Raw genomic sequence first — 26,718 nt, 5'->3', positions numbered from 1 at the left:
TCATGAGAATCTGCTCTTCAAGTATGTTTAGTCTTATTTGGCTCTGGGAGCTAGAGAGGAGGTTTCCTGGTAATATCAGGAACAGGGCCTCTCCAGGGAGGACTGAGAACAGTCTTTGACCTCTGTGATCTCAACAAATATATCTGAAATAGGATGATCATACAGAATCTCACATCAGCTGTCCTTTATGCCTTAAATCACAGTCTTTGGTTTGCTGCTGTGTACCTGCAGAATACTTACTTCCACATATCAATTCTTCTGAGCTATGGGAGGTTCTTCTTCGAGTGATGGCTCATGTGCATTCTAATAAGGTGTGTGCACGTGCATTGTTTCTGGAGTGTTTTTTCCCCCAGCGGCACCTGTCGGGCCGGCAGGTCGCCCCCTGGAGTGGCGCCACAATAATGGAGCATAAGTACCCCCTGACGGCCCTCCCCCTCCTCAGTTCCTTCCTTCCGCCCATCATGGTTGTTAGAGCTTCTCCTGTTCTTGTGATAAAACCCAGCAATAGTTGTTTGTCTGTAAATAGTTTTTTTTATCAGTGTTAGTTTAGTTAGTTCTAGTTCGCAGTCATTGGTTAACTCTCCCCTCTGGGGGAGGAGGATGCCAGGCCCGCACGGCTTTAAACCCTGTGCATCCTGCGTGAAGCCGATGCCTATAGGAGACCTCCATGACTCATGTCTAAAGTGTCTGGGAGAGTCTCAACTTACTGACTCCTGTAAGATCTGCAGGAGTTTTTAACCTAGAACAAAGTGGGAGAGGGATTCCTGCTTAAAATTGTTACTGATGGAGTCGGCTCTCCAATCGGCACCATCCCGAGACGCTGTGGTGAGCAGTGCACCAGCCTTGGTGCAGGAGCCCCAACCGGGACTTTCCCGTACCGTGGTACTGAAAACTTTGGCACTGAGGCACCAGTCCCAGTCTCCGGTGCTGAAGAAGAGGAAAGAAATGAGTCAGATCACCTAGCCGCAAGACGCATGGCAGCCGGCACTGCTCTCAGTCACCAACCCTGGACTCTCCCAGATGTAGTCAGGATGCTGGTGCGCAGAGAAGAAGAGATGGTCCTGCATGCAGACAGAGTCCAGGACAGATCCCTGTGCACTGCCCATCCACCTCCAGAGACCTTTGAGGCAGCACAGGAGCTGATTGAGCTAACAGCTTCGCCTCCATCATCGCCGCACCCTGAGGAGCTTTCGCCTGCGGCACCGGGGGTGACACCAGTATAGCAGGTCGTGGCTGTGCAAGCGGCACCAACTGTTGCTGCCCCTCCACAGAGCGCCCGTCATTCGTCGGCACCACCTACGATTGCCGTGCCTAGCCCAGTGCAGCAGGTCTCTGGCACCAGTGCTCCAGCACCGACTGCGATGGGACCGCCCAGACATGCCCATATGGGGAAGCCGGATTCTGTGGAGAGGTAAAGACAATATCACATCTGTACGGCACCATCCATGACACTGCCATTGTCTGCCTCTGACTACTCTTCTGAGTCGGAGCCTGAGTCGATGCACTCCTTTGCTTCATCTAGAACTTCTTCTTGGCACCGTCCCAGACCATCCAAGTTCCAGCAGACTTGGCCCCCACAGGCCCGGACACTATGGGCCTATCACCAGTGGCAGAGGCCCATGCCACCGTCACGGGGATCTAGTGTCTCGCACCAAAGAAGCACTCTATCGGCCTCTGTGTCGGGACCCCCTGATGTGACTAGAGTGGACAGCCCTCAGACAGAAGCTGGCAGTGGAGGAAGTCCCCGCAGTGAACCCATCTCCCCCGACATGGAGCCCCCTCAAGCCACCCAGTCTCCTGAGGTGTTGGACGACCCTGCATCCACTTGGGAGTCCTCTTTGTTCTCTCCAGACGAAGCCCTGGCAGACCCGGCACCATCAATGCCATCTGGATGCACGGGCACACCGGGAATTGCGCTGCAGGTTGGTGGCGAATTTGAGGGTACAAGCAAAGCCAGTGACAGAGGACACTGACCCCATGATGGACATCCTCAATGTGGATACCCAGGCTAAGCTGGCTTTGTATTTGAATAAAACTGTGGCTAAGATCACAAATACCTTGAGGCAGACCCCGGCCTCTATTACACCCACTCAGAAAGGGCTCAAAAACAAGTATTTTGTTCCCCTGTCGGGGAATGAGCACCTGTATTCCTACCCTGTCTCAGGTTCCCTGGTGGTGCAGTCGGCTACTCAAAAGGAGAGATAGGGGCTGATGGGGCCTAGGCCAAAATCCAGGGAGCCCAAGCACCTTGACCTTATGGGACATAAGGTCTATACCACAGGGGGTGACTAGTTGTGCATTGCTAATCAGCAGATGATGTTGGGCTGCTACGCCTAGGGATTGTGGCAGATGATGGACAATTTCCGGGACAGGTTGCCCCCGGACTCCAGGCAGGAGTTTTTTGGCTATGGCCACGGAAGGGAGAATAATAGCTCAAACAGCCCTACAGGCAGCACTGGACACTGTGGACTCTGCTGCCTGTACCATGGCCTCCGGCGTGGTCATGCGCAGGAGCGTGTGGCTACAGGTTTCGGGGATTCCTCTGGATGTGCCGAATACCATCCAAGATCTGCCATTCAACGGGAAATCCTTGTTCTCTGAGCATACTGACTTGAGGCTTCATAGCCTTAAGGACACTTAAGAGTCAAGTTCAGAGAGGAAGTTCTCGGTTATGTTGACTTCACCCTACACCTACTTGATCTTCTGTGTCTCATCCTAAAGAGCAGAAAGTCAATATTGGTTCCAACTCAAAGAATCAAGTTCATTGGGAGACTGAAAGACTCTGAGTTGACGTATATTTCCTCCAACTGAGTGATTCCTGGAGCTGCAGTCTGAACCCTCACCTATAGCCTGAATATGTCTGCAGTTGCTAGGCTATATGTGTATGCACATAGGTAGCCCAATATGCAAGTATATGCCAATATACTCTTCAGAAGTGTCTGAAGTTGCTTACTTACCTATAATTGTTTTTCTTAGAAATGTGATGCAGGTTGTATTACATAAATCCCCCTCCATGTTTTCTGCATCAGAGTCTGTTCTTCTGACGTGTGAAAGAATTGAGGAGGTGGGGTGATACCACACTTATATGGCCAGGGTAGGGGCTGGGGCAGGGGACATGAGCGTGACGATTAAGAATACTGCTTGGAAAGTTTTCCAGCTTCGATGTGCTGGTTGTATGCCCCTACGCCTAAGTAGAATACATGTTTGCATCACATTTAGAATGATGAGTTACAAGTAAGTGACACTTTGTTCAGGTCTCAGGCCCCAAGATCTTGCCAGCCACACCCCTGGTTTCCACCATTTTGGTTGTACCTGACAAGATGGCCCCAACACACTTCCCGTCCCAAATTTGCCCAAAACCATCTGCCATGAAGTCTGCAGTACTCTCCTGGACTACTCAGAGAAATGTTTGTTTGCTCATTTTAAAGAGACAATACCCAGCTCTCCACCAGTTTAACTGGAATGAATAATTATTTCAGTACTAACACAGCACTGGATTGATTTAGATGAAAAATAAAACAAGTTTATTAACAGAATATAAGTTGTGATGTCAAGTAGAAGAAATAAAGGTAAAGATAGTAGCTATTGAAGAGATGCATCTAAAAGTATATTACCTAATTTAGCAAGATACAGTCTTTAGGATGGTTTCTTTTGCCAATTATTCTTTGGATAGAATGTCTCTCAGGACCTTCTACAAAAATACAAGGTGGTAGCTTCACTCGTATTAACATATAAAAGGTAATGATGGAGTTTCTCTGTCATTGATATTCCCTCAATATTGGCTTTATTCTCAAAGTTAGGAAGGCCACCTGGAGATTCATTCTCCTGTGTCTCTCTGTAATGCAGGGACCATGTTATTTCTGTCAAATTCTGGCTCAAGACAACCTCTGGAGGTGTAGCGTGATAACTTAGTTTACATCTCATTTGTAAATTGAATTAAAATTACAATCTTTTGTCTAGGACAGACCTGTTTATCACTTTTACCTAGCATAGGCTGCTTTTGTCTTAAATATGTTATAGTAACAATTTATACAGGGAATTCATGATAAGGTGTATTTTATCCAAACTTTTCAGTAGCATCTAATGTGAATACAGGGATGCCTAGGGTCATGTCTGTTTTGTATCTCGCTTTTCATAACATCAGATCTGGTCTTCTACAAGATATTTTAATTTTAACAAATAAGCAGTTGTTTTTAATCTTGACACTAGCAGATTGACATCACCCATAACTTGAAGGGTGTATATGTACAGGTATGTAATGTTCAGAATCATGGAAAGAAGAGTGTGTGTGTGGGGGGGGGGGAAGCCAAACAATGTAGTCACCTGATTTCTCACTTGACGAGTGCAAGAGTATGCCCTGAAAAGCCTGGTGCCTGTTTGTGGTCACAGTTACACTGATATAAATTAGAACTAACTCAACTAAAGCCAAACTGGTGTGAGTTTAAGTGCATTATCCTAGTGACTGTTTATCCTGTTTTTAAAATCTGTGGAATGGACTTAGTTGTTTCAGGTAATTAAGAATGCTTGATTCTTAGATTACTATATATATTCTTCTGCTTAACTCCATCTTGAACAGAAAAATCATCTTATAATGACTAGTATAGCATAATATAGTATAAAATTTTATAAAATGTATGCTCATGGTGACAGTTGTGGTTGAACATTCAACCATAATTGCATTTTTGTACTTAATTATGACTAGCTATATAATCTTAATGTTACATTCTCGTGGACTTTTAACTTTTTTTTTTGACTGGGAATGTACTTTATTGTAAATACATTACAGGGTCATATTATGTTTGTTGGGGTTGGGTCGTCCCGGCGCCGCATTTTGGAGTTTTCCCCAGCAGTAGTTGGCTGGACTGCGCTTGTGCATCAGGCGCCTCATGCTATTCATGCCTTTCTCTTTGCTCATGTGGTCTGGCTCCTACCAGTTACTTCATTGCCACCCTCGGTTGCAGGAGTTCCTCTCCTTGGAGAATCTAGTGAGAGAAAATAATTTGATAGTTAGTTTAGTAGTTTAGCCTGTTAGAGTTAGTTTATAGTTGATAGTTAGATTGTTCAAGTAGTTTCCTTTTTTTCTAGTTGACATTTAAAAAACACAAAACAAACGCAACTGGTGACTGCTATGAAGGCTTCAGCTTAAAAAAAAAAAAAAAAAAAAAAAAACAAGAGACAAGAGGACACCACCTCTAATTCAAGTGAGAGGATAACCGAGAACATCTCAAAAAATCATGCCAGGGTTTCCTGGTTTTAAAATGAGCCCGTGTCCACCTCACATGGGCATTCATTTTTGGATTAGGTGCCTCAGGGAACCCCATATATCTTAGTGACCTCATTGTTCAAAACCAATGACTAGAACACAGCAAGACAGGGAGATGTGAATCCACGTGCTCCTATTTGATAAGGAGCTTCAACTGTCAGAATTAGTACCTTCAAGATCCTGTTCCTATCAGGGCTGAGAAACGAAGAGCCACTTCCCCGGGCCTGGGCTCCTTAGCTAAGAAATGGGCCTTGCTTGCATAGTCTCTATCCCCTACTTCATCCAGCCATGTCAGCACCAAGTCCTCCCATTCTAGGAATGCCATGGAACCAAAAACCATGGTGCGGCACATCGGTACTGACCAGTGTCACTTCCACACTGGCACCACTGCTGGCACTGATACTGCTGCTGGCACCAGCACCAGTACCAACGAGACCTTGGGAACCTGAGACACGCAGCCTTCTACTCCGGCACCATCGGTGTTGAGAAAACCAGCGGCACTATCCAAGGCCCATGCAAACACAAGTAAGGAGACAGTCCAGTCCCTTAGACAGGAATTATTAATGTTCTGTCAGGCACTGTCATTGCTGTTGCTGGCATTGACTTCACCGGCACTGATGCACTCCGTTACTGGTCAAAATGAAGATAGTCATAGGCGACAACATAGATTGGTCTCTCCATATCCTCTGGGACCCCACCATGTATCTTCCGGGGGTGCAGTGCAGTTGTCCCTGTTTCCTTCTCCTTCCTCAGATCCCTGAGGTCTCTGGCACTATCAATACACACTGCCTTACATGAGAATCATAGGAGTGTTTTCTCTTCAAGACATTCTTCCCTCATGAGGTCATACTATGAGCACCAACCTACACCAGACATTGGTCACCATGTTGCTACTGCTCTACTTCTAGACACCAGTCTACAGTTTACGCTGCCCATAGACGACCCATCACTCTACCTCATCGGAGTGCCTCTCCTCCCCCATAACCTGAGCTTGAGGAGGGACAAATATCTGATTCTGAGGAACAACCATCTGACACTTACTGACCAATCCTCTTCGTCTCCAGGCGAGGCAGTGATCCATTGTGATACCTCACCTACAGATAACCTGAAACAGTTTCAGGACTTGTTTACAGGAGTGGCTGTTAGTCAGGAAGTTCAACTGACCGAAGTACAGGAGAAACAACGTTGTCTTCTCAAAAACCTCCAACCCTCTCAACGAGCAAAAACTGCATTGCCCATCAAGGAGACATTATGGAATTGGCAGATGAAATCTGGCAGACCGCAGCTTCTGTCCCACCCATCAAGAAATGAGCGGACAAAAAGTACTTGGTTTCTGCCAAAGGCATGGATTTCTTATTTTCCTACCCCCAACCAAATTGGTTGTGGGACATGGTCAAACAGAGGTCTAAATTACTGTAGTACAGGAATGCTGCAGCAGACAAAGTAAGCGCATGGGCCTCTTTGGTAGAAAAATGTATTGATTGTCGACTCTACCGCTCTGCTTTGCAAATTACTCTGCCCTCGTGGTGAACCATGATTTTAATCATTAGTCCAAACTAACTGGCCTAATGGATCACCTACAAGATAATGAAAGACCGATCCCGAAGTTGATTGTCCAAAAGGGCTATACAACTGCACGAGCAGCCCTACCAATGGCTTTTGATGTCGCAGACACAGCAGCACAGTCCATTGCAACCTCAATAGTAATGAGCTGAGTGTCTTGGCTATAAGCAGCTGGTGCCCTAAAAGAGCTACAGTCTAAAGTAAAGGACCCTCCCATTCAACAAACAAAAATTGCTTGTAGAAAATGCCGGCAAGGTTCTTCATGCAAGTAAAGACTCTAGATCAACTTTACATACAGGATGGTGTGTATATATGCCTAATATCACCATAAATGGTACACAGCGTACTAGAGGCACCATGATTTTTTGTATTCTCAGTATCAGCACGGGATTTGACCAATCCCATGTAAGACAGTACCCTCAGAGGAGATGTCCAGAAAACAACCACACTGTTAGTCGTCAGGCTGACAGAACAGCAGGTTTGAGGCATTAGTTGAGGACATGCACGTTTGCACCAAGACTAGGTCCCCATTTTTCACCACTGTTTGAGACCATTCTATCACTGCTCGGTTACCATTACATTGGACTGCTGGGTCCTTGAAGTCACGGCATCTGGTTATACCATCCCATTTACATCCCTCCTCCCCACCTTCCTGCCCTCCCCGTCCCTCTTCAGGAACCCCTCTCATGAGGACCTGTTGAAGAAAGAGGTCCACTGCGTCCTTTCCATCGGAGCAGTAGAGAGGGTACCGGATGAGTTCGGAGGCAAGGGCTTCTACTCTTACTGTTTTCTCAAAAAGAAAAGGGCAGGTGGTTGGAGGCCCATTCTTGACAGTTGCTAACTCAACCAATAACTTTGCAAACAGAGGTTCAAAATGGTTATTCACAGGGTACATTTAAACTACATGCTTCTTTTGAAAGAGGGATGTAAATTAGACACATAGAAATTGCAAATGAAGCTGGGATTTGAATTTCCTGCACTTCATTTGCACAACTGTGTCGTGTTTTTTTCAAAAAACACTATTTTGAAAGTCAAACCGTGGTGTAGATGCGATTCTTTTGAAAAGGATAGCCTTTTTCGAAAGATCCTGTATTCAAAAAATGAGGTTTACAGGTTTCACTTTCGAAATAGTATTTAAAAAAAAAAAAGCGCCATGACACAATTAGGGAAATGAAGCATGGGAAATTCAAATCCCGGCTTCATTTGCAATTTTGATATGTCTCAGGTACATCCCTCTTTCAAATGCCGCATTGATAATCCCAGCTTTGGATGAGAAGGACTGGTTTGCAGTCCTTGACCTACAAGTTGCCTATTTCCATGTCCCCATCCATCCTGCTCACAGATGGTTCCTATGATCTACAGTAGCAGCAGAATACTTCCAGTATCGCATTCTACCCTTTGGCCTCTCATCCGCACCCAGGGTGTTTTCAAAGACACTCACAATGGTTGTGGCATACCCTCATTGACAGGGCATTATAATCTTCCCTTATCTTGATAATTACCTAATAAAGGACACTTCTCTCAGAAGCACTTGAAACAATGAATACAGCAAGAAAGATATTCCCTTGGGCTCATCATGAACGATCAAAAATACACACTTCAGCCATCACAGACTCTGGACTTGATAGGCGCCTGATAGGTAGGCCCACTCCATAGTAAAGTCTATCAACACAAAGGTTCTAGGCGATACAAGATCTCATTGCAGTAGTCACCATGAGCCTGTGGTGCCAGTATTCACCTGCCTCCCAACTCATACATAGTGGGAGTGGCTGCCAATTGACATGGAGGGGGAAGAGCCCCTCCGCAAGCTCTCTTGGACAGAGCATGGCTCTGCCCTCTCACCTGACCAAAAGTCAGGAGGCGTGGCTACTTCTATAAAAAGCCAGCCCAGGAGTTCAGGCAGAGTCCAGACACGAGGAGAACAAGATGCCTGCCCTGTGCTCCCGTGCTGGGAAGCTGAAGACTGGCCAGGGCCCAAAAGGTGCCTGCCAGAGTCTGAGGATTGACCTTGATCACAGTGCCTGCCAAAGGCTGAGGAGTGACCTGGATGACCGGGACTGTTACTGGAGAGTTGCTCCCCAACACCCTAGCAGACTTGCTGGGAGACCAGGTATGCGCAGAGGAGGGGAACGGAAGTAGCCCATGAATAGCCAACAACAGATTGGCTGAGCCAGACCCAAGGTCAGCATGTTGCAGTCTAGAGCCCCACTGACTCAGCAGCGGACTGCTCTGCTACTGTTAGGGCCCTGGGCTGGGGGACAGTGGAGTGGGTGGGCCTGCATCCCTCCCACCCTGCCATCCAACCCCTGGGTAGCAATCTCTCTCCTCTGCCATTTCAGGTGAACCACTTGTGTTTGCTGGCTCTCTGCCCCGAATAAGGAGACCCCACTGTTGGGCTATTATAAACTCCTAATTGTATAGACTAACTATGTTTGATTTACTGCTGTCCCCTGAACCAGGACTTGGTCCACTGGCTGTTTGGTTTGCCAGCCCACCCTGAACCATGGCTTGGGCTGTGAACTGTATTCTGGGCTTCTGTGCCCATTTATTTGCTGTCCCCACCCTGAACCAGGGCCTGGGCCACTAACTGTGCATTTGCTGCTCTGCCCTGAATCAGGGCTTGGGCCTTGCTAAGTCACTGCTTATTTGCCACCCACTCTGACCAAGCCGGAGCCTTATAGCGTTCGGCTGTTGGCTCAGCCTGAGCATTGGCTTGAGCCCATGACTAGAGACTGCCAACCCTGAAGAGGGCAACCACTTTATCAACCCCCGGTTCTGTTCTGACTACAGGCTCAAGACCCAGGACTTCGAGGACTTGCGTAGGTGAAGGGGAAGAGCCCCTCTGTGAGCCTTAGCGGGCTACGGGTAGCAACAACATATGTAGTTATATCATTCATGGCGACATTTCTGGTGCCTCCAACATTGGCTAGCCTCTATATGTGCCCCATCAAGGCACAATGTCCTCAAACACATCTCCCTTCCACCTAGTGTAGTCGCTTCCCTCAAGTGGTGGGTTGAGCCACACAATCCACTAGTGGGGATCCTTTTCCACTGAGATCAGACCACTGTACAGATGACTACAGACCCCTCCTGGGATGGGGTGCACACTTGGATGGTCATGTGCTCAGGACTGATGGTCTACCAAAGAAACAGCGCTCCATATAAATATTTTGTAATTGAGAGCAGTTGCCAGAGCATACAAGCACTTCCGTATGTGCATTTACGACCCATTGGCAGGATACTTACCGACAAGATGATAATGTGTTATATAAATCGTCAAGGAGGTGACTGGTTCCGTTCTCTGTGCGCCTAAGTGGTATGCCAGTGGAATTGGTGCATCTGCAACAAAGTCACATTGATGGCATCGTACCTACCTGGTGTCAACAATGCCACAGTAGAAGTGTTGAGCACTTTGCACTAGACAGTGATTGAGAGCTATATAACCATGTACTTCAACTTATCTTCCGTTATTGCAGATTTCCCAAAATAGACCTCTTTGCCTTCCACAAGAACGCCAATTGCTCACAATACTGCTCCAGGACTGGCGTGGGCCTGGGATTGCTAGGGGATACCTTTTTCCTCAATTGGAGGGGCTCTCTACTCTGTGTTCCCACCAACCCCTCTCATCCCAAGAATCTTCGAAGATCAACAGAAATGGGGCGATAGTAGTACTCATAGCCCCCTCCTGGGCCAGGCAGACATGGTTTCCCTATCACTCTTGGATGTCTCCCCAGCCACACTATCCCCTTAACAAATGCACCAATCTGTTGGCTCAGAACTGCGGGACTCTGTTACATCCCCAGCCCCACATTCTGCGCCTGATAGCTTGGCTTTTTGTTGGTTACAAGAGTCTGAAATGTCCTGCTCAGACTTCATTAAGGATGCACAGCAGAAAGCACACCACATGCTCCACCAGTCTTAAAAAATGGTTCAGATTTCTGTCCTGGCATAACAACAAATGACTCAATCTGTACTCAGTACTGTTACGTGAAATTATAGACTATATTCTTTTCTTAAAGCAATCTGGTTTAGCCCTGGCCTCTCTTAGTTCATCTGGCAGCAATCACTGCCTTTTGCCACACGATAGATTGCTTCTCAGTATTTGCACGCTGAACCACAAAGAGATTCATCCAGGAGTTTGTCCAAGCTCAACTCACCACACAGGGAACCACCACCGATGTGGGATCTTGAGATGGTGCTGGATACTTTTACGCAACTCGCATTTGAATCAGTCGCTACCTGTTCTTTATCCAAGATGACTACCAAAGTGGTCTTTCTATTGGCCATAATGTCCACAGAGTAAGCGAACTGGTAGCTCTCATGGCAATACCATCATATACTGTGTTCAATAACGACAATGTGATTTGGCGGCTTCATCCTTCCTTTGTACCAAAGGCATGTGCCAATTTCCATGTCAGTGAATCCATTGTTGTTCCATCCTTTTACCCTAAACCACACACATCCCAGCAGGATGCTATTCTTCATACCCAGGATGTGCTCGAAGCACTAGCTTTTTACATAAATCTTTTCAGTGGTCACAATGATTGCTAGTCTCCATAGCGGAGTGCTCCGAGGGTTAACCAATTTCATCACAACGATCATTTCACAAGACCATAGCAACATCCACATCTTTTCTCCAAGGAGTTCCCCTCTGGGACATTTGCCGTGCGGCCATGTGGTCCTCAAAACATATTTTCGTGAAGCATTATGCTGCCATTCCCCTATCCTGGGGGAAGAGGAAATAGCAACACACATGCCTTCTCTCTCCTGGCAGGCGTTTGATTCATGGCTTGCCTTGATCCAGCCCATGAACCTTGGCATTTCCCATGGCTGGGCCACAGGTGTCAGCTTGTCCATTGTGGAATGGAGGAGGCCTGAGTCTTATGGGCTCCATCAAGGCAGGCCATAGGTTTCCCTGTCCCTGAGCTAGAACATATATTGTAGAAAAAGAAACTGAATTGAAAGTTGAAACTTAATTTTGCACCATATTTTCTGGTCTGAATCTCTCTAGTTTCCATTTCTCATAATTGGACATTCTTTGACCGTTGAATTAAAAAGAGCCCTCTACTGAAGACACATTTTCCCCATGTGTAGATACATACAAACTTTGAACAAGTCATCTTAACTTTCTCTCAGGAAGAGAAGTTTCCCAGACCTCTAATTATTCTTTTAACTGTTTTCTGAACCGTTTCCAATTTGTCAATGTTGTTTTAAAATTGTGATAATCAGAACTAGAAACAGTATTTGTTTTACCAGTGCTTTATACATCTATATAATACCTTCTCCCTACTTTTATTTGATATTCCCTTCATTATACATCCAGTGGCATTAGCTGTCTTACGCATAGCATTGCACTGGGCACTCATGCTTTTGAGTTATTTTGAGGCACTTGTTTCTAAGCTTCAGGGTTCCCTTCCCCTTTCTGAAAGTATAATCTGTATTCATTGTTCATAGATGCATGACTTTATATTTCTGCAAATATTAAAATGGTTCAAATGAGTCCATCTTATCATACAATTCTGATTACTCAGTAGAACCAAATTCTCCTTAAAATTGTTTACTATTCTACCAATTTTGTCATGTGAAAACCTGACTAGCAATGTTCTATTTTCTTCCAGATCATTGATAAAGATATTGAATATCATTGGGCCAAGAACAGATCCATGTAGGACTCTAGAAAATATGTTGTGTGATGATTCCTCATTTACAACTCATTTTTGGGATGTACCAGTGTTTAGTCCACAAATGTGTGCTACATTGATTTTTGTATAGTACTGAGTCTTTAATCAGAATGTCATGTGATATTAAATCAGATACCTTACAGATGTGTTGTGTCAACAGAATTGCCTTTGTCAACCAAGTGTATAATCTCTTTTTAAAAATGCACACATTAATTTTAACTAGTTTAATGAACTATGTTGTTTAGCATTAGTTGTATCAATCTTTAATACTTTACTAGTTATGTAGCTGTGCTGCTTTTTAGGAGTTTTATATACTTTGAATACTTAAATTCTGTCACTCTTGAAAGGACAAAATCCCATATTCATGTTTGGAAACCTGTATAACCATATGTTTGAAAAATAGTACAAAAGACAGAAGAACATACAGCGCAATATCAATAGTTAACCTAGTTGATAAAATATTATTATAAACTTGTATGTATGTAATTTTAAAAACTGTCCCAAAGAGCTTACAAAAAATACTTGACAGGCAAATAAAGAAGACTAGTGAAGAGGGGGAGAAGAGATTAACAGTGAAACAATCACGCTTATTAAAATACCTAACAGGAGACGGGATGAGGTATGGCTAATGTTTGGTTATGCAAACCTTGCAATGAGAGAGTCAAAGGAAGTGTGGTGTTACTTACAGAGAAGATGAGGAGAAAGACTTGAAGCAGTGGTAGGCAAAACCTGCAGCCCATCAAGGTTCTAAGTGTGGCCCAAAAGACATTTTGTTTACTGTTGCCCACATGCAGAATTATCAGATTCCACTGGTTTCTGTCTAGAGATGTGACTAGTTGAGACACTACTCGCTTCCCCACCCACCGTCTCTATATCTGAGGCAGCAAGGGGGTGGGGAGCAGGAGCCAGTGCTGGGGGCTACTGGCTTAAAAGTGGGTTCCTCCCAGCACTGTCTGCTTGGGGGAGGGAGAGCAGCACAGGGGATGCACAAGCATAGCAGAGGACATGGTATGAGCTGGGACTGAGTAGTCCTGGCTCGTGCCAGGTCCCAGACCGCTTCGGCTCTGCTTTTTAAATGTAGTAAGAGCCTGGAGGCTCTTATTACATTTAAAAAACAGAGCCACACTGGTCCTAGAGGCAGTGTGAGCCAGGACTTGTCAATGCTGGCTCACACCATCCCCAGGAGCTAACCCCCTTATTGACTAATGGAGTAATTGGTGGAAATTCCATGGACTAGTCAATTTGCTTATTAACCACTACTTAAAATCCCTACTTCCATCCAAGTTGTTTTTTCCTACCAGTATTACTGAAGTGACATAAAGCAAGGGCACGTGAAGGTGTGGGCCTGTGGGAGCTGTGTGCTCTGTCTGCAATTGCTAGGTACATAAGCACAATTAGTAAAACTAACCTATCCCAGGAGACTGTCTCGATCATGACATTTTTGTGGGCCGCTGAGATGGAGGGCCATTCAGAGGGCCCACTCACTAGCCTACAGGATAAACTTAAACAACAAATGGTCTGGTAGCACTTTCTAGACTAACAAAATATGTAGATGGTATCATGAGCTTTCGTGGGCACAGCCCCCTTTGTCAGATAACTGACATTTTGCATTTAGGGTGTGCAGACCCTAAATAAATAGGGGGGAACGTGGAAAAAAGGAAGGGGGCAGGAAACAAGGAGCAGAGAGTATGAAAATATCAAAGGGAAAAACAAGTAGGCAGAACTGGTAACCAATAAGCATCGGATAGTTAAAAGAAGCAGATAAGGATCATAGACTAGCAATTAAATAGGAAAAGTATTAATGCAAGAATCTACACGGCAGAGCTGCTGGCACCTTCATTAAATGTTAGGTTGGTAATGTCCCAGCCAGCCATTATTTCAATTAAGGAGGTTATCAGTATGAGAACTGAATTTGTGGGTGAATTGTAATTCCAACACGCCTCTCTGTATTTGGCTTGTAGAATTGGTTTGTGACAAGACAGCCACCTGGAGATCTTTTAAAGAGTGATTAGATCAGTGGTCCCCAACCTTTTGGGGCTGCCACGTGCCCGGGGGCAGGGACCAGTGCCACGCACATGCCATGTGCCCAGGGTAGGGGACACCTATGCGCCCTGGGGCCGGTGCTGTGCATGTGCTGCATGGCCGGGGCCGCCCAGGGCCAGCACTGCGCATGCATCGTGCGCCTAGGGCAGGGCTGGCCCAGATGATTCGGCAGGCACACACAAATGCCCCTGTGGGGACCACTGGATTAGGTAGATTGAAGTGTTCTCCAACATTCTGTATATTCCTTTTACGTATATCTGATTTGTGTCCATTGATTCTTTCCCGTAGGGACTGTCCAGTTTGTCCAATATATATAGCAGTGGGGGCATTGCTGAACGGTCAATGAAGGAAGCAACAGCTCTTTGTGTATATTCTTGCATTAGTACCCTTCCTATATAATTGCTATCCTAGGATCCTTATCTGGTTCTTTTAACTATCCAATCTTTAGGTGCTTATAGGTTGCCAGTTCTCACTACTTGTTTTTCCCTTGGATATTTTCATACTCTCTGCTTCTTGTTTCCCACCCCCTTCCTTTTTTCCTCTTCCCCCATATCCCTTCTCCCCTATTTATTTTGGGTCTGCTCATCCTAAACTCAAAACTCCAGTCATTTGAAGAAGTGGGATGTGCCCATGAAAGCTCATGAAACCATCTACATGTTGTCTATAAAGTGCTATAAGACCATTTGTTGTTTTTTAAGTTTATCCTGTACAGACTAACACAGCTTCCCCCTGAAGCTTCAGTAGCCTACGCTGTCCACGTATGCTGACTGAAAGCATAAGAGTCACTAATATGGATAGACTGGAAGTCTCAGAATGGTGGATATGGCACAGACTAAGAGGAAGAAGGAAGGAAGGAGGAAGAGGAAGAAGGAAGAGGAAGAAGGAGAGCTATGTTGAAGGAGATAATAGTGATGATCAGAGAAATGAGCTGTGAAAATTGAGAGTGCTTTTCTAGGCTTGCAGAAACAAGGTCCTTCATAGAATAAAACTCTTAATGTTTGCTCCCTTGTATAGAAGGTTTGTGTGTCGATCTGTTAACACAGAACTGTTTTGTGAAGACTAGTCTTGTTTCTTCTTTTCAGGATAATGATTCTACAGTTTATAGTAAGTCTGTATAAATATATGAAATGTACATAACAGTTAATTTTTCCCTCAGTTTGGAGGATTTCTCAGGATAATCACTATGTATTGGTGCCTTTTTTATTCGATTCAGCTTGATATATGACCCTTCATTCAACAGCTTCCATCTTACAGAAGAAAAAAAGCAAAATGTACGCACCAGTCTCTAATACTGACCTAACAACAGTTCTGTATTACCACATTTATATTACAGATTCTCCTATTTCCCAAGTTCAACACGTGTTTTTACCATCTTGAATTTGACTACCAGAACTAAATAAAGCTGTCAAAATATAATACTGAAACATCAAGTTGGGAGTGGATTTTTTTGAGACAAACTTAAAAAAAAATAGGGCTTTGAAATTTCATGAAATAAAATTGGGAATACTCAAACAATTCCAAATGAATGAGTGAAAATGTGTCTTCTGAGTTTCACAAAAATCATTTTGACAGCTTGCCCAGCTATTTTCACTGGAAACATTTAAAAAATATTTAGTCTTATTTCTATTTGTACTTTTTCACATTGGCTAGTGATAACATGTTAGAATCATCTAGCTTTCAACAATGTGTTCCACAAAGTGACTGTGATGGAAGACATGTTGAACTTCAACCTGTGCATCTTGATGGGCATTGATGATGGAGTGAATTTACGTAATAGCTCAGCTTAATTTCAGACACTATTATCACTGGGTTAATGTGAAAAAACTGTAATGAAGTGAAATATTTCAATCTTTACTTGGTTTTTTCTTTTGATATATAGACATCACTAAACATATGTTCCTCTGCATGCTGTTGTCTGTTTCTCCTAGAATAGGGGTTCTCACACTAAGGGGTCACAAGGTTCTTATTTGGTGTTTGAGCTGTAATCCTCCCCATACCTCTTCCTCCTCCTCTGCCCCTGCATGCTGGGGCTCTGCCTGTTAGCTCCACTCCCACTCGTGGTGGGGCTGACAGTCTGAACCCATCCAGACCCACTCCACCTCTAAAGGTGTGTCAAAATAGAAGTTTGCCCAGGATCCTGGTTTGCCTAAGGCTTTCCCTGGACTGAGAACATAGTTTAGCAGCTGAAGAAGAGTATTAAATCGAAGACAAATGAGAACACTGAGCTTGACAAAGTAATGTATAGTTTAAAAGTGAGACATAAAGGCAGGGGCAATGCTAAGGGAGGGCTTGTGGAGGCTGTCGCTACTCCAGAATTTGTTGTAGCCACCCCTCATAAAATAGAGGTCAAATGTTATGCTGGAGTGATGGATTTTGTCTTGCAGGGCAGAAAGTCCTCTGAGTTGCTGGACCTACAAAGTTCATGGTCACTAATCCAAAATGTTCTAAATTTTTTTGCAATTTAATTTTCGCTATGATTCAAATTTGAATAGTAAAATACTGAGCTATAGTCTTTATCTTTTAGCTGTGTCAATCTTAAATAATTATTCATTTCTGGATTTGCATCAGTGTAAGTGATCTAAGAATATAGCCTATTGTTTTAATATATTTGTAAATATATTTTTTGTAATAACTTTGTTAATGAAAATATTTGAAATCGGACATGCTTGCATATCATTTTTAATTGCTTTTTCTGAATGTATTCTGAATATTTATTTTCATTTCAGGGTTAGCCAGCAAAATAGAACAAATCTTATGACTGCTGATAATTTATCAATTTGTTTCTGGCCAACTTTGATGAGACCTGATTTTGAAAACAGAGAGTTCCTGTCTACCACCAAGATTCACCAGTCCGTTATAGAGACCTTTATTCAACAGTGCCAGTTTTTCTTTTACAATGGAGAGATTGTAGAAACCTCCAACACTGCAGCATGTCAGCCACCAACATCTAATGCAGTCCAGATGGTGGAACCAATGGTGCCACTTCAGTTACCACCACCATTGCAACCTCAGCTGATACAACCACAATTACAAGCAGATCCTCTTGGTATTATATAAATAGAAGACGATGCAGGGAACCTGGCACTGGACAGAAAAAGAATCTTGATGTGCATGTTTCAGGATACTGTAATGTACTTGATATTTATGAGAAATCATTCACATACAAACTGGGACATTTTTGTTATAACCCATACTGTATTTTTGCATTCATATACACTGCAGATCAAAACTATGTGATAAGCATGACTGGAGAGGTTTAATTTTTAAAAACAAAAATAGCTATAAAGTACAAAGCTGCTGCTGCTGCTGCATGAAACCTTATTGCAATCACTATATCATTCCTGTGGCAGTTTGTCACAATATATTGTGAATAAAATTTTTCTATAGAAATTTAATGATTTAAAAGATCACATGTATGATACGTTCAGTGCTTACAGCCTGCTTTATGGCTGTTTTTGTTATTTAATGTGCTATTTTTGTCAGCGTTATTCACATTCAGGCATTCTGTGTTAACGACTGAAGCCCAGCTATACTTTATTTTGTAACCTCCTAGCTACTTTTGGTATAGTATGCTTGGGATGTTTTTGAAAAATGCAAAATGCACTGTTGAAAAGATTACAATCTTGCACCTTCCATCTTTACTTTTCAGTAAACCTGTGGACAGTTTGTTGAGGGGTGGTTAAACTTGTTTATTATTTCAGCACAATACCAAGGACATGCTTGTTGTAAAAGTGAGTTTCAAATATTGTGCAAAATTTTGATGTCTCCTACTTATTCCTTATGTTCCATTACTGAATTAAACATTTTGTAATACTGTTAATTCTGTAAACAGCTGCATGTGTAAAAGATCATTGATGGTCTTGTAAACTTAATCTAATATATTTTAGATATTTTAATTTTTCCCACTTGGGAACGCATCTAGTGTGTAGAAAATAGTTCATGACATTTTTTCATATAAGGCTATATAACTTTTCATACATAAACATGAACTTGGTTATAGTAAAATTCTGAAACCAAACAATGTTTTAATCTAAGACTTCAATTTAATCTATTCTTTAAATCTATTTTTATGTGGCCCTTTAAAAATATACAAAAATGCATTGCTAATATATAGCAATAAATACTTGGGTACTGACAGTTAACCTCTTTGGAGTGTATATATAAAAATCACAAATTTGTATTCATATTTTTTTCTGTGGTATGTTGTACTAAAAATTCAAAATTGAGTTTTTGCACCATTTTAATTTACCTTTTTTCTTTTACATTGGTACCAATTTTGCTGTAAAAGAATGCTGCTTTTTAATTTTTTTAAGAAAATATTTAATTGGTGGTAACCATTTTAGAAGACTACACGTTATAGCAGAATTCAGGGGAGGCCATAAATACAAAATATTTGGGAGACGTTTCACATTATTTTTTTCTTTCCTGCTCAAATTATAGCGCCTCCATTTTTTTTCCCCTTGGTCCAGAATTGAAAATAAAGTTGGTTCAGTTAGCTGCTAGGACATCTTGTGTAGTTTTAAAAAAACCTTCATGATGGTCATTGTTGTAATCTTCATTCATAATGAGATTTTAAGATCGTATTCTATGTATAGTAAATAGATGATTTTGAGAATTAAGGCTCTTAATAGTTTTTGATTTATTCCATTTTCCTAAAATAAAAATTGCCTTTCCCAATTATGTCCTAGGTATTGTACTTCTAATTATGACTAGAATTATCATTCTAGATTAAAATGTACCATAAACAAGGCTGCTGTTGAAGTACATGTACATTATAAATCATCCTGATATTTGTGTTGCATTCTTGCAAGTAATTATCTTTTCTAAGAAAACAAACAAGAACAACAAAACACCCTAGTCCTATTGCAAAGCACACAGGAATTGATAAAGTACAATAATAAAGTCTGTCCTGTAAATTGTAGTATTAACTTGTTCTACGTTACATCTGTTGTCTACATAGCTTTTATTTATAGATGTCAGTCTAACATTGGCATGTTTAGCAAAGAAAATTAAACTTCAAGAATTTTATAAACTTTCTAGGTTGCTAAAGAATTTATTTTTCTACTATATATGGTGTAGATAAAGCATCAAACTGTACAGGAAACAAACTTGACTATTTCTATTGGAAGTAGGCTAAAAAGAAAACTATATTTAAAAGTTCTAGCTGGTAAAACAATTTTCAGTCTTTGTGGTGTGACTTTCATTTTTAACTCTGCTTCTTGCATTGAAAGTATACGTTTAGTTGGTCATGATGTTGAATTCATCTTTGATTACAGAATTATCTACTTTATGTTAAAATACATTTCCACAGCTCCATTTCAAAATAAGCTGCTTATAGATCCAAAATTGTTTGCAATATCTACTTTTCATGTATTCTACTGTAACTGCATCACTTATTCCATAATGAGTTGTTAAAATGCTGCTCTTGTATTTGGCCTGGTTAGAAATTGTCATCCGCACTTACTGAAAGGTTCATTTTAAAAAAGAAGAGGGGGTGGGGGGAAGCTTGGCATGTGACACCTACTTGGTGACATTATCAGTATTTTGTATGTATTCTTTTAATATTAAAATACTATATGGTTCTCTATATATAGCAACAAAAATATACTAGAAAATTATACCATTGCGATTTTAAAATAAAGTTTATAGATAATCTTTAGTATTGCTTTAAAGCAAGGAAGCAAGGCATTCCATACAGATTTTCTGTAGTTTGGCTAATGAAATTGTCTCCTATAATTATTTTAATGAAAATTCAAACCATGAACAGCATTGCTTTAAAATGTTTAAACTTGAGTGTTTTTATAGTAATCATAAGAGCAGTATCTTGATAATTATGAAAACATATGTTCCATTGTCTTAAGCATCTCATACTGACACTTTATCTGGGATTAGTATTTTATGTATTTTGTTCTGGCAGGTTTTGCTACTAAAATTTATAGTTTTAAATGTGTTCTTTCAATAGATTCTTCTTTGAAAATGTTTAAAAATCCATACATACTGAGTTTTAAAAGTGGCATTTTGTTAAGTAATATTTTACAGATTATTTTAAAATTATATACACAACTTTATGGATTTTGAACATAATGTGAATAGGTGACAGATTTCTGACTTCATTGAAGAGAAACATTTTTTTCTTGTATATTTTCTTCATTTTTTGACTAGTGGTTGCTACAAATTATCATATACTTGTTTATTTTTGAGGTACTGGAATTTTGTTCCTAATATCTCTGATAAATATATACAGAGAGAGGTTTAATTGGAGATTTAAAAAGATGTAGGCCTTAGCTTCCATGATGATTTTTTTTTATACAGTAATTGCGATGCTATTTGTTAACTGAAATATATATATATATATAAATCATTTTAAAATTTCAGATTTTTGTTCTTTGTTTATAATTAATGTAATCCTGTGTTGCACCACCAACAGAATATTGCAGTGAATTAAGTATCAGTGAATCTTATTCTGTATAAAGAATGCAATGAATAAAACATTCAGATGTTTACTGTGTATAATGTCCAGTTTAGTTGCCTATTAAAATTTTAAAGGCAAAATTACCCCATCTCTTTCAATTAAATGCCAATGTGAAATTTAGGAGTAAGTCTTTACAGACTGTAACAGATGTTTTATAAATTAATAGTTTTCTTCTATCTCTTTTTACATTTCTTATAAAACTTCAAAAGCTGTTTGTTTTCTTGAATGTTTATAAAAGCAAGCCAAATAAAGGATAACTTCTATCCTTGCATTGATGCATGCAATAGTTAAATCTTCATTAGTAGTATATTGATTCATCAAGATTTATACACACTTACACTGAAGAAGCTTAGACTCCCTGAAATATTTTTATCCTTTATGATCTGAGAACTTTGTTAAACATAAGCTAAATTCTGTCTCAGTCTTTATTTTTTTTAATGTGATTTGAGCTGTTCAACAGGGAATTGGACTATAGAAACTAGGGATGTTAAATATTGACTAGTGGATGGATTTCCATCCATTAGTCAATAAGCGGGGGAGCCGCAGCAGGGTTAGCTCTCAGGGCCAGGAGTTAACCCCACTGAGGCTCTGCCTTTTAAATGTATTTAAGAGCCTGCTGGCTCTTAAATACATTGAAAAGGCTAAAGCGCAGCAGGGAGGATCTGGCATGAGCTGGGAATCAGCTGGCCTGGCTCACGCTGGGTTCCCACCGCCGTGCCTCTGATTTTTAAGTATTAAGAGCTGTCATGCTCTTAATACACTTAAAAAGCACAGTCGCAGAGCCTGGTCCCCGCTACTCCTCTGCCCCCCGCAGAGATGGTGCTGGGCAGAACTGCCTGTTAAGCTGGCTCTGCCCCTGCACCGGCTCCTGCCTCCCACCCCCATTGCTATATCTGATAGTGGCAGCAAGGCGGGAGAAAGCGACTAGTCAAAGGATTAGACAACTAGTCACTTAAATCCCTAATAGAAGCATTTTTCTTTATTGGTTGTGCTGAAAAACTGTTGAGGGATGAAGAATTTATAGTTTTGTATCATTGCCTGAAACACTAATCGTGAACTAAAAAATATCCATATTTTTTGGCTATTTTGAGAGTCTCTAAATTTCAAACTCGATACTTGCATTATAAGTAATTCTTTCACATGTGGCCATTCAGGAAGTATTTACTATCTATGGGCTTGTCTAAAGTATGGAGAAGATCAACCGTCCGGAGGTTGATCTTCTAGCGTTCAATTTGGTGCATCTAGTGTAGATCCCCAAATCAAACACTGAGGGCAGCCCATTATGTGTAGATGGTGCGGTGGCTTGGCTTAAGGTAAGCCGAATCCGGCTACACATTTTGTGTAGCTGGATGACATGCCTTAAGCAGACCTGCCTGGTCTAGTGTAGATGTCTAACAGAATGCAATGGGCAATATCGTTTGACAGTGGTTTTCTTCCTTTATTTCTCTAAAAATTTTTGAATGGTGGTGCAAACTTCTTGGTAAATTTAATCTGTAGTTTATGGACACCAACCATAGAAGTCTTAAACTGAAAAACTGACTGAACAGAATTCATTTATAAATATTGCATGTGCTTGGGAATGCATTTGATATAGTGTGAGAGAGGGCGCTAACTTGTGGCTTCATAGTAAAGACAGTGCTGCAATGTTTGACCTGAAGATGGGGGTATTTGATCAGAAAAATGGAATGCCTTTTCTGGGATCTGAAACGTTATTTCCATTGTCACCTTTCACAGATCCCTTACATATAGTCTGGAGACCCTCAACTTTAAAAACCACTGGCTTGTGAGGTAGTAATCACTAAAACATTGATTGTTGATCTTCCTTCACATGTAGATTAACCCTATATGAATTCTTAGATCAGCAATGTTATTATCTGAACATTATTATGTGAAAGGTGAATGTGTTTTGCCTGCATCAATCTATCAACATATTTTGCCATTTGCAAGATTCTCAAGACTTTAACTAGGTTACATAAGTGATTAGATTGTCTACATTTCCCTTTAGCTTTGTTGTTTCCCATGCTGATACTTAACTATAGAAAGTGTTCAGACTTTAGGGGTAACATTTATGTTCAGTTTTGGTTAATATATCTCGGCTGGTATCTCCAGTATTCTTCAGTGGAATATTGAGGATGAACGTTATCCACTACTTTGTTTGTCAAAGTGAATGCTACTTTTCCTTTACTTATCCACAGACTCTTTTCACAAATCTAAAGGAGCTTATCCTTGTTATCTGTCTTCATTCCTAGATGCAATGCATATATGCTTTGATACTTTTTTTTAATGTTGATTTGAGGTTCATTCACATTTTTTCAACCATTGCAGTGTCTTTAGGCTGTACATAGGCAGGTTTTAAAATACTGCCTAATTATATTGCATAATAGCTGCTGCTTTCTTTTGTTACTTTGATTAGAAAATGATTTTAAATTGTTGCTGAATGTCCATAGTCCTTTCAAATTAGGACAGAGAGATTAGGGCCAGTGTTGTTTTTTCTTCTTGCAGCCTTGCCCTAAGTTGATTCTTACCAAGAAGAGTTGTCAGAGGAATCTATTTTTAAGGTTATGTCAACACAGTAGCAAGGAGGATGCTTCCTAGTGCAAATCAACAGGCATGCACTACCTCTGCTTGATTTAGTGTACTAAAAATAGCAGTGTGAGTAAAATGGCTCACAGTAGTTTGCATGAATAGGTGCTTGGGATTGTACTCAAAATAGCTAGCTTGTGCTGCTGCTGCCACATGGCTGTTTTTAGCATGCTAGCTCAAGAAGGGCTAATGTGTATCTATGTACCCTTGCTGAAAAGCATTCTACTTTCTACTGTAACTATATCTTTAGGTACTTACTGCTTCCATTACCATAGCATCTGAGCATCTCATGAACAGGTGTGTTTATCCTCTGAACACCTCTCTGATGGTGGAAAGCACTATTGTCCCCATTATCAGATAGGGATCTAAAGGGAAAGCATGTATCAACCACCATTGGTATTATCCCTCAGGATTGTGAGGCATTACTGAAACTAATCCTACAGCGGGATTTGTTTTTAATTTGCAGATGAGTATCTTGTGTTTTGAAAGGATGATTGGACTGGTTTTATGGTGGTGAAAAAGCAGGAAATCTGTGAGGATGAGTCCAATGTAGGTGAAAGGTCTCCCATTTTTAAGGAAAGTCATTGTGATTTCCTTGGAGCCAGTCAATCTGATCACAGGCCTGAATATGGAATAGAAACCTCCCTGGTTGCTTTAATATATCCTAGCAATCCACAAAGATTAGGGGTGTGTGGTTCTTTTAAATTGTCATCTTCCTTTGACACAGCCATGAGATTTTGTTGACTCATTTGCAGGCTGTAGCAAAGTTGTATGGCATTGTTTTTTGAGTGGTTATTGTCTCTGAGACATGCTCTCCCCCCTTTTGAGAGAAGAGTTGTGGTCAATGGTTTCTCTGCCCCAAGAGTGCTCTTTTGCAGCTGCTAACACATCTAATATTACCTCCTTTTTTTTTTTTTTTTAAGGACACATGAGATTGTTAATGAGGAAACATGGGTTGCAGTATTGTGTACCAAGCTTAATCAGCAAGTACAACAGCAATTTGAAAACAGGAGCTGTTACATTCTTGGCTACTCTTGGGTGCCCAGGTAGTGGCTGTGACCAAGAATTTTTTCTATTGACTCTTTGCAAGAGTAATGTGCCCTTTTCTTTCCGATGAACTCTGTTACCTCAAGATTAGATTGTTGTAGCTCACTCGGGACCATTCAAATGCTGAACCTATTGCAGAACGGTGCACGTTGGAAGCACAGTTGAACAGTATTCTGCACTGGTTTCCAGAAAATTTGTTTTAAATGAAAGGTGGCTTGTCAGCCTTACATGGGTTGGGACCTAATAAACCTGCGAATTTGTCTCCTCCTCATGCAAGCACAGTGGAGAACAGCAAAGGTGCTTAAGTTAAAGCTGCCATTCTATGGATGAGAAGGATCTGCTTGTCAGCACTTGCTCCGAGAGACAGTTTGCAACAGGGTCAACACACGTGGACCTCCAGAATGTTTGTTAGGCTTTGCAGTGTTTCCCAAAAGGCTATCTTCTCCTTTTCATGTACACACACGTGTATGTACACTCTCTTGACTCCAAGGTTGTTGAGGAGGGGGTTCAAGTGAATATAGGTGATATCATCTTCATTTCTGTTGGTTAGCTGATGCAATAATTGGCCAGAGCCAGGCGTGGTAACTTTTTTTTATTTTAGAAATTTAAAGAAATGAATAGTGTGTATCTATATGTTAAAAAATATGTAAGCAATCACTTTTCAGAAGGTTTTGCAATGTAATGACCAAAATTGTGGAGGGGGAGGAAGGTCTTTCATGAGATGTTTGAATATGTAATCACTCATGCATCTATAGGTATTTTTACACTGCAAAGTAAGCACAAGGGTTGAATCAGGCTCAATCCTAAGCTGCACTTTTGTCTACACACAAACTGCACTAACATATAGTTGTATGAGTTCAGGGGGACTGGAGTTCCCAAACCTGAGTGAAGTTCGGACCTAAAATTGTAGGCACACTGCTTTTAGTGTAAATACAGTAGCACTGGATTCATGCTGAGAGAGTCCACCAAAACTTATGCCCCAAACCCGAACTTTCTTGCTCTCTAGACAGTCCAGTTTTGTCATACTGCACCAACAACAAAGATCTGCATTTTGGAAGTGTCTGAGAAGAAGTTTGGGATATGCCTGATTGGATCTAGGCCTACATAATGTAGTTTCGATACCAAAGCGTCAGGTTGGGACCCAGGAGTCACAGTTCCTAACCTGGGATTACAAATGAGAGTAGACTCAAACCCCCTAGAGTAACAAACTCAGGGTCAACAAACTCGAGTTGGGGTAATCGTAGACATACCCAAAGAAATAAGCTTGAAAGGGTAGTATCGACAAAGGGATTGTGTGGTTAAGCATTACAATTCTGAATGTCACACTGCCTAGAAAATCAAATGTCAATCTAAATTAGGAACTTAGGCCTCTTATACAGTGAATGAGGGGAGAAAGGTGCCCACTATAAGATCCACAAAAGCCGGGACGCTAGAAGGGATGCCACCTACCTTGGACAGTGGAAATTATGAGGAGGAGGAGAGTATTAAGCCCCTTCCCTTACTCCGAGACAGGGCTATGGAAAACCTCCATTAACACCTTCTTGGAGGTTTACCCTCATCACTGACGATGCACCAGAACAAAGAAAGAAATTGAAAGGTAAGGAAAGGTTTCCTGTTACAGACCTTCCACTTCAGAGTGCAATAGATGTTGGAGACCAGGCATGGCAAAGCTGATGGCCTGTTCAGTGTGCACTGGTTTTTGACCCAAGTAGTTCAGTGGTGTTGGGGGGGCGGGGATGTGACAAAGGCTGTGTCCAGACTCAGGGGTTTTTTCAAAAAAAGTAGCCTTTTTTCGAAAAAACCTCACCTGCGTCTAGACTTCAGCTGCGTTCTTTCGAAATTAAATCGAAAGAACGCAGCTTTTCTTTCGATGGCGGTAAACCTCAATTTACGAGGAAGAACGCCTTCTTTCAAAAGTTCCTCTTTTGAAAGAAGGCATTCTTGAATGTAAATAGGGTTTCTTCGAAAGAGAGCATCCAGACTCACTTGATGCTTTCTTTCGAAAAAGCAAGCCGCTTTTTCGAAAGTTCAACGTGCAGTCTAGACGCTCTCTTTCGAAAGAGGCT

At 41.6% G+C, this 26,718-nt stretch overlaps 1 protein-coding gene across 5 annotated transcripts in view; it reads left to right on the top strand.

The window, feature by feature from the left end:
- The window catches only part of ARHGAP5 (Rho GTPase activating protein 5), an 80,508-nt gene extending 59,215 nt beyond the window's left edge, over positions 1-21,293 (top strand). For 4 of the 5 annotated variants that reach the window (XM_075926960.2, XM_006117658.5, XM_006117659.5 and 1 more), the window contains exon 8: positions 17,277-21,293. In XM_075926960.2, the coding sequence (XP_075783075.2) occupies positions 17,277-17,607 (331 nt within the window). In that variant the 3' untranslated portion in view covers positions 17,608-21,293. Of the gene's footprint in view, positions 1-12,444; positions 12,951-17,276 lie in introns of those variants that run through there. The other variant, XM_075926961.2, reaches the window with a different exon arrangement.
- The last annotated feature ends 5,425 nt before the right edge of the window (positions 21,294-26,718 follow it).

Source organism: Pelodiscus sinensis, chromosome 5 (genome assembly GCF_052426305.1).
Source record: "Pelodiscus sinensis isolate ZL-2025 chromosome 5, ASM5242630v1, whole genome shotgun sequence".
Lineage (NCBI taxonomy): Eukaryota > Metazoa > Chordata > Testudines > Trionychidae > Pelodiscus > Pelodiscus sinensis.
This window is presented reverse-complemented; position numbering and strand designations above follow the sequence as displayed.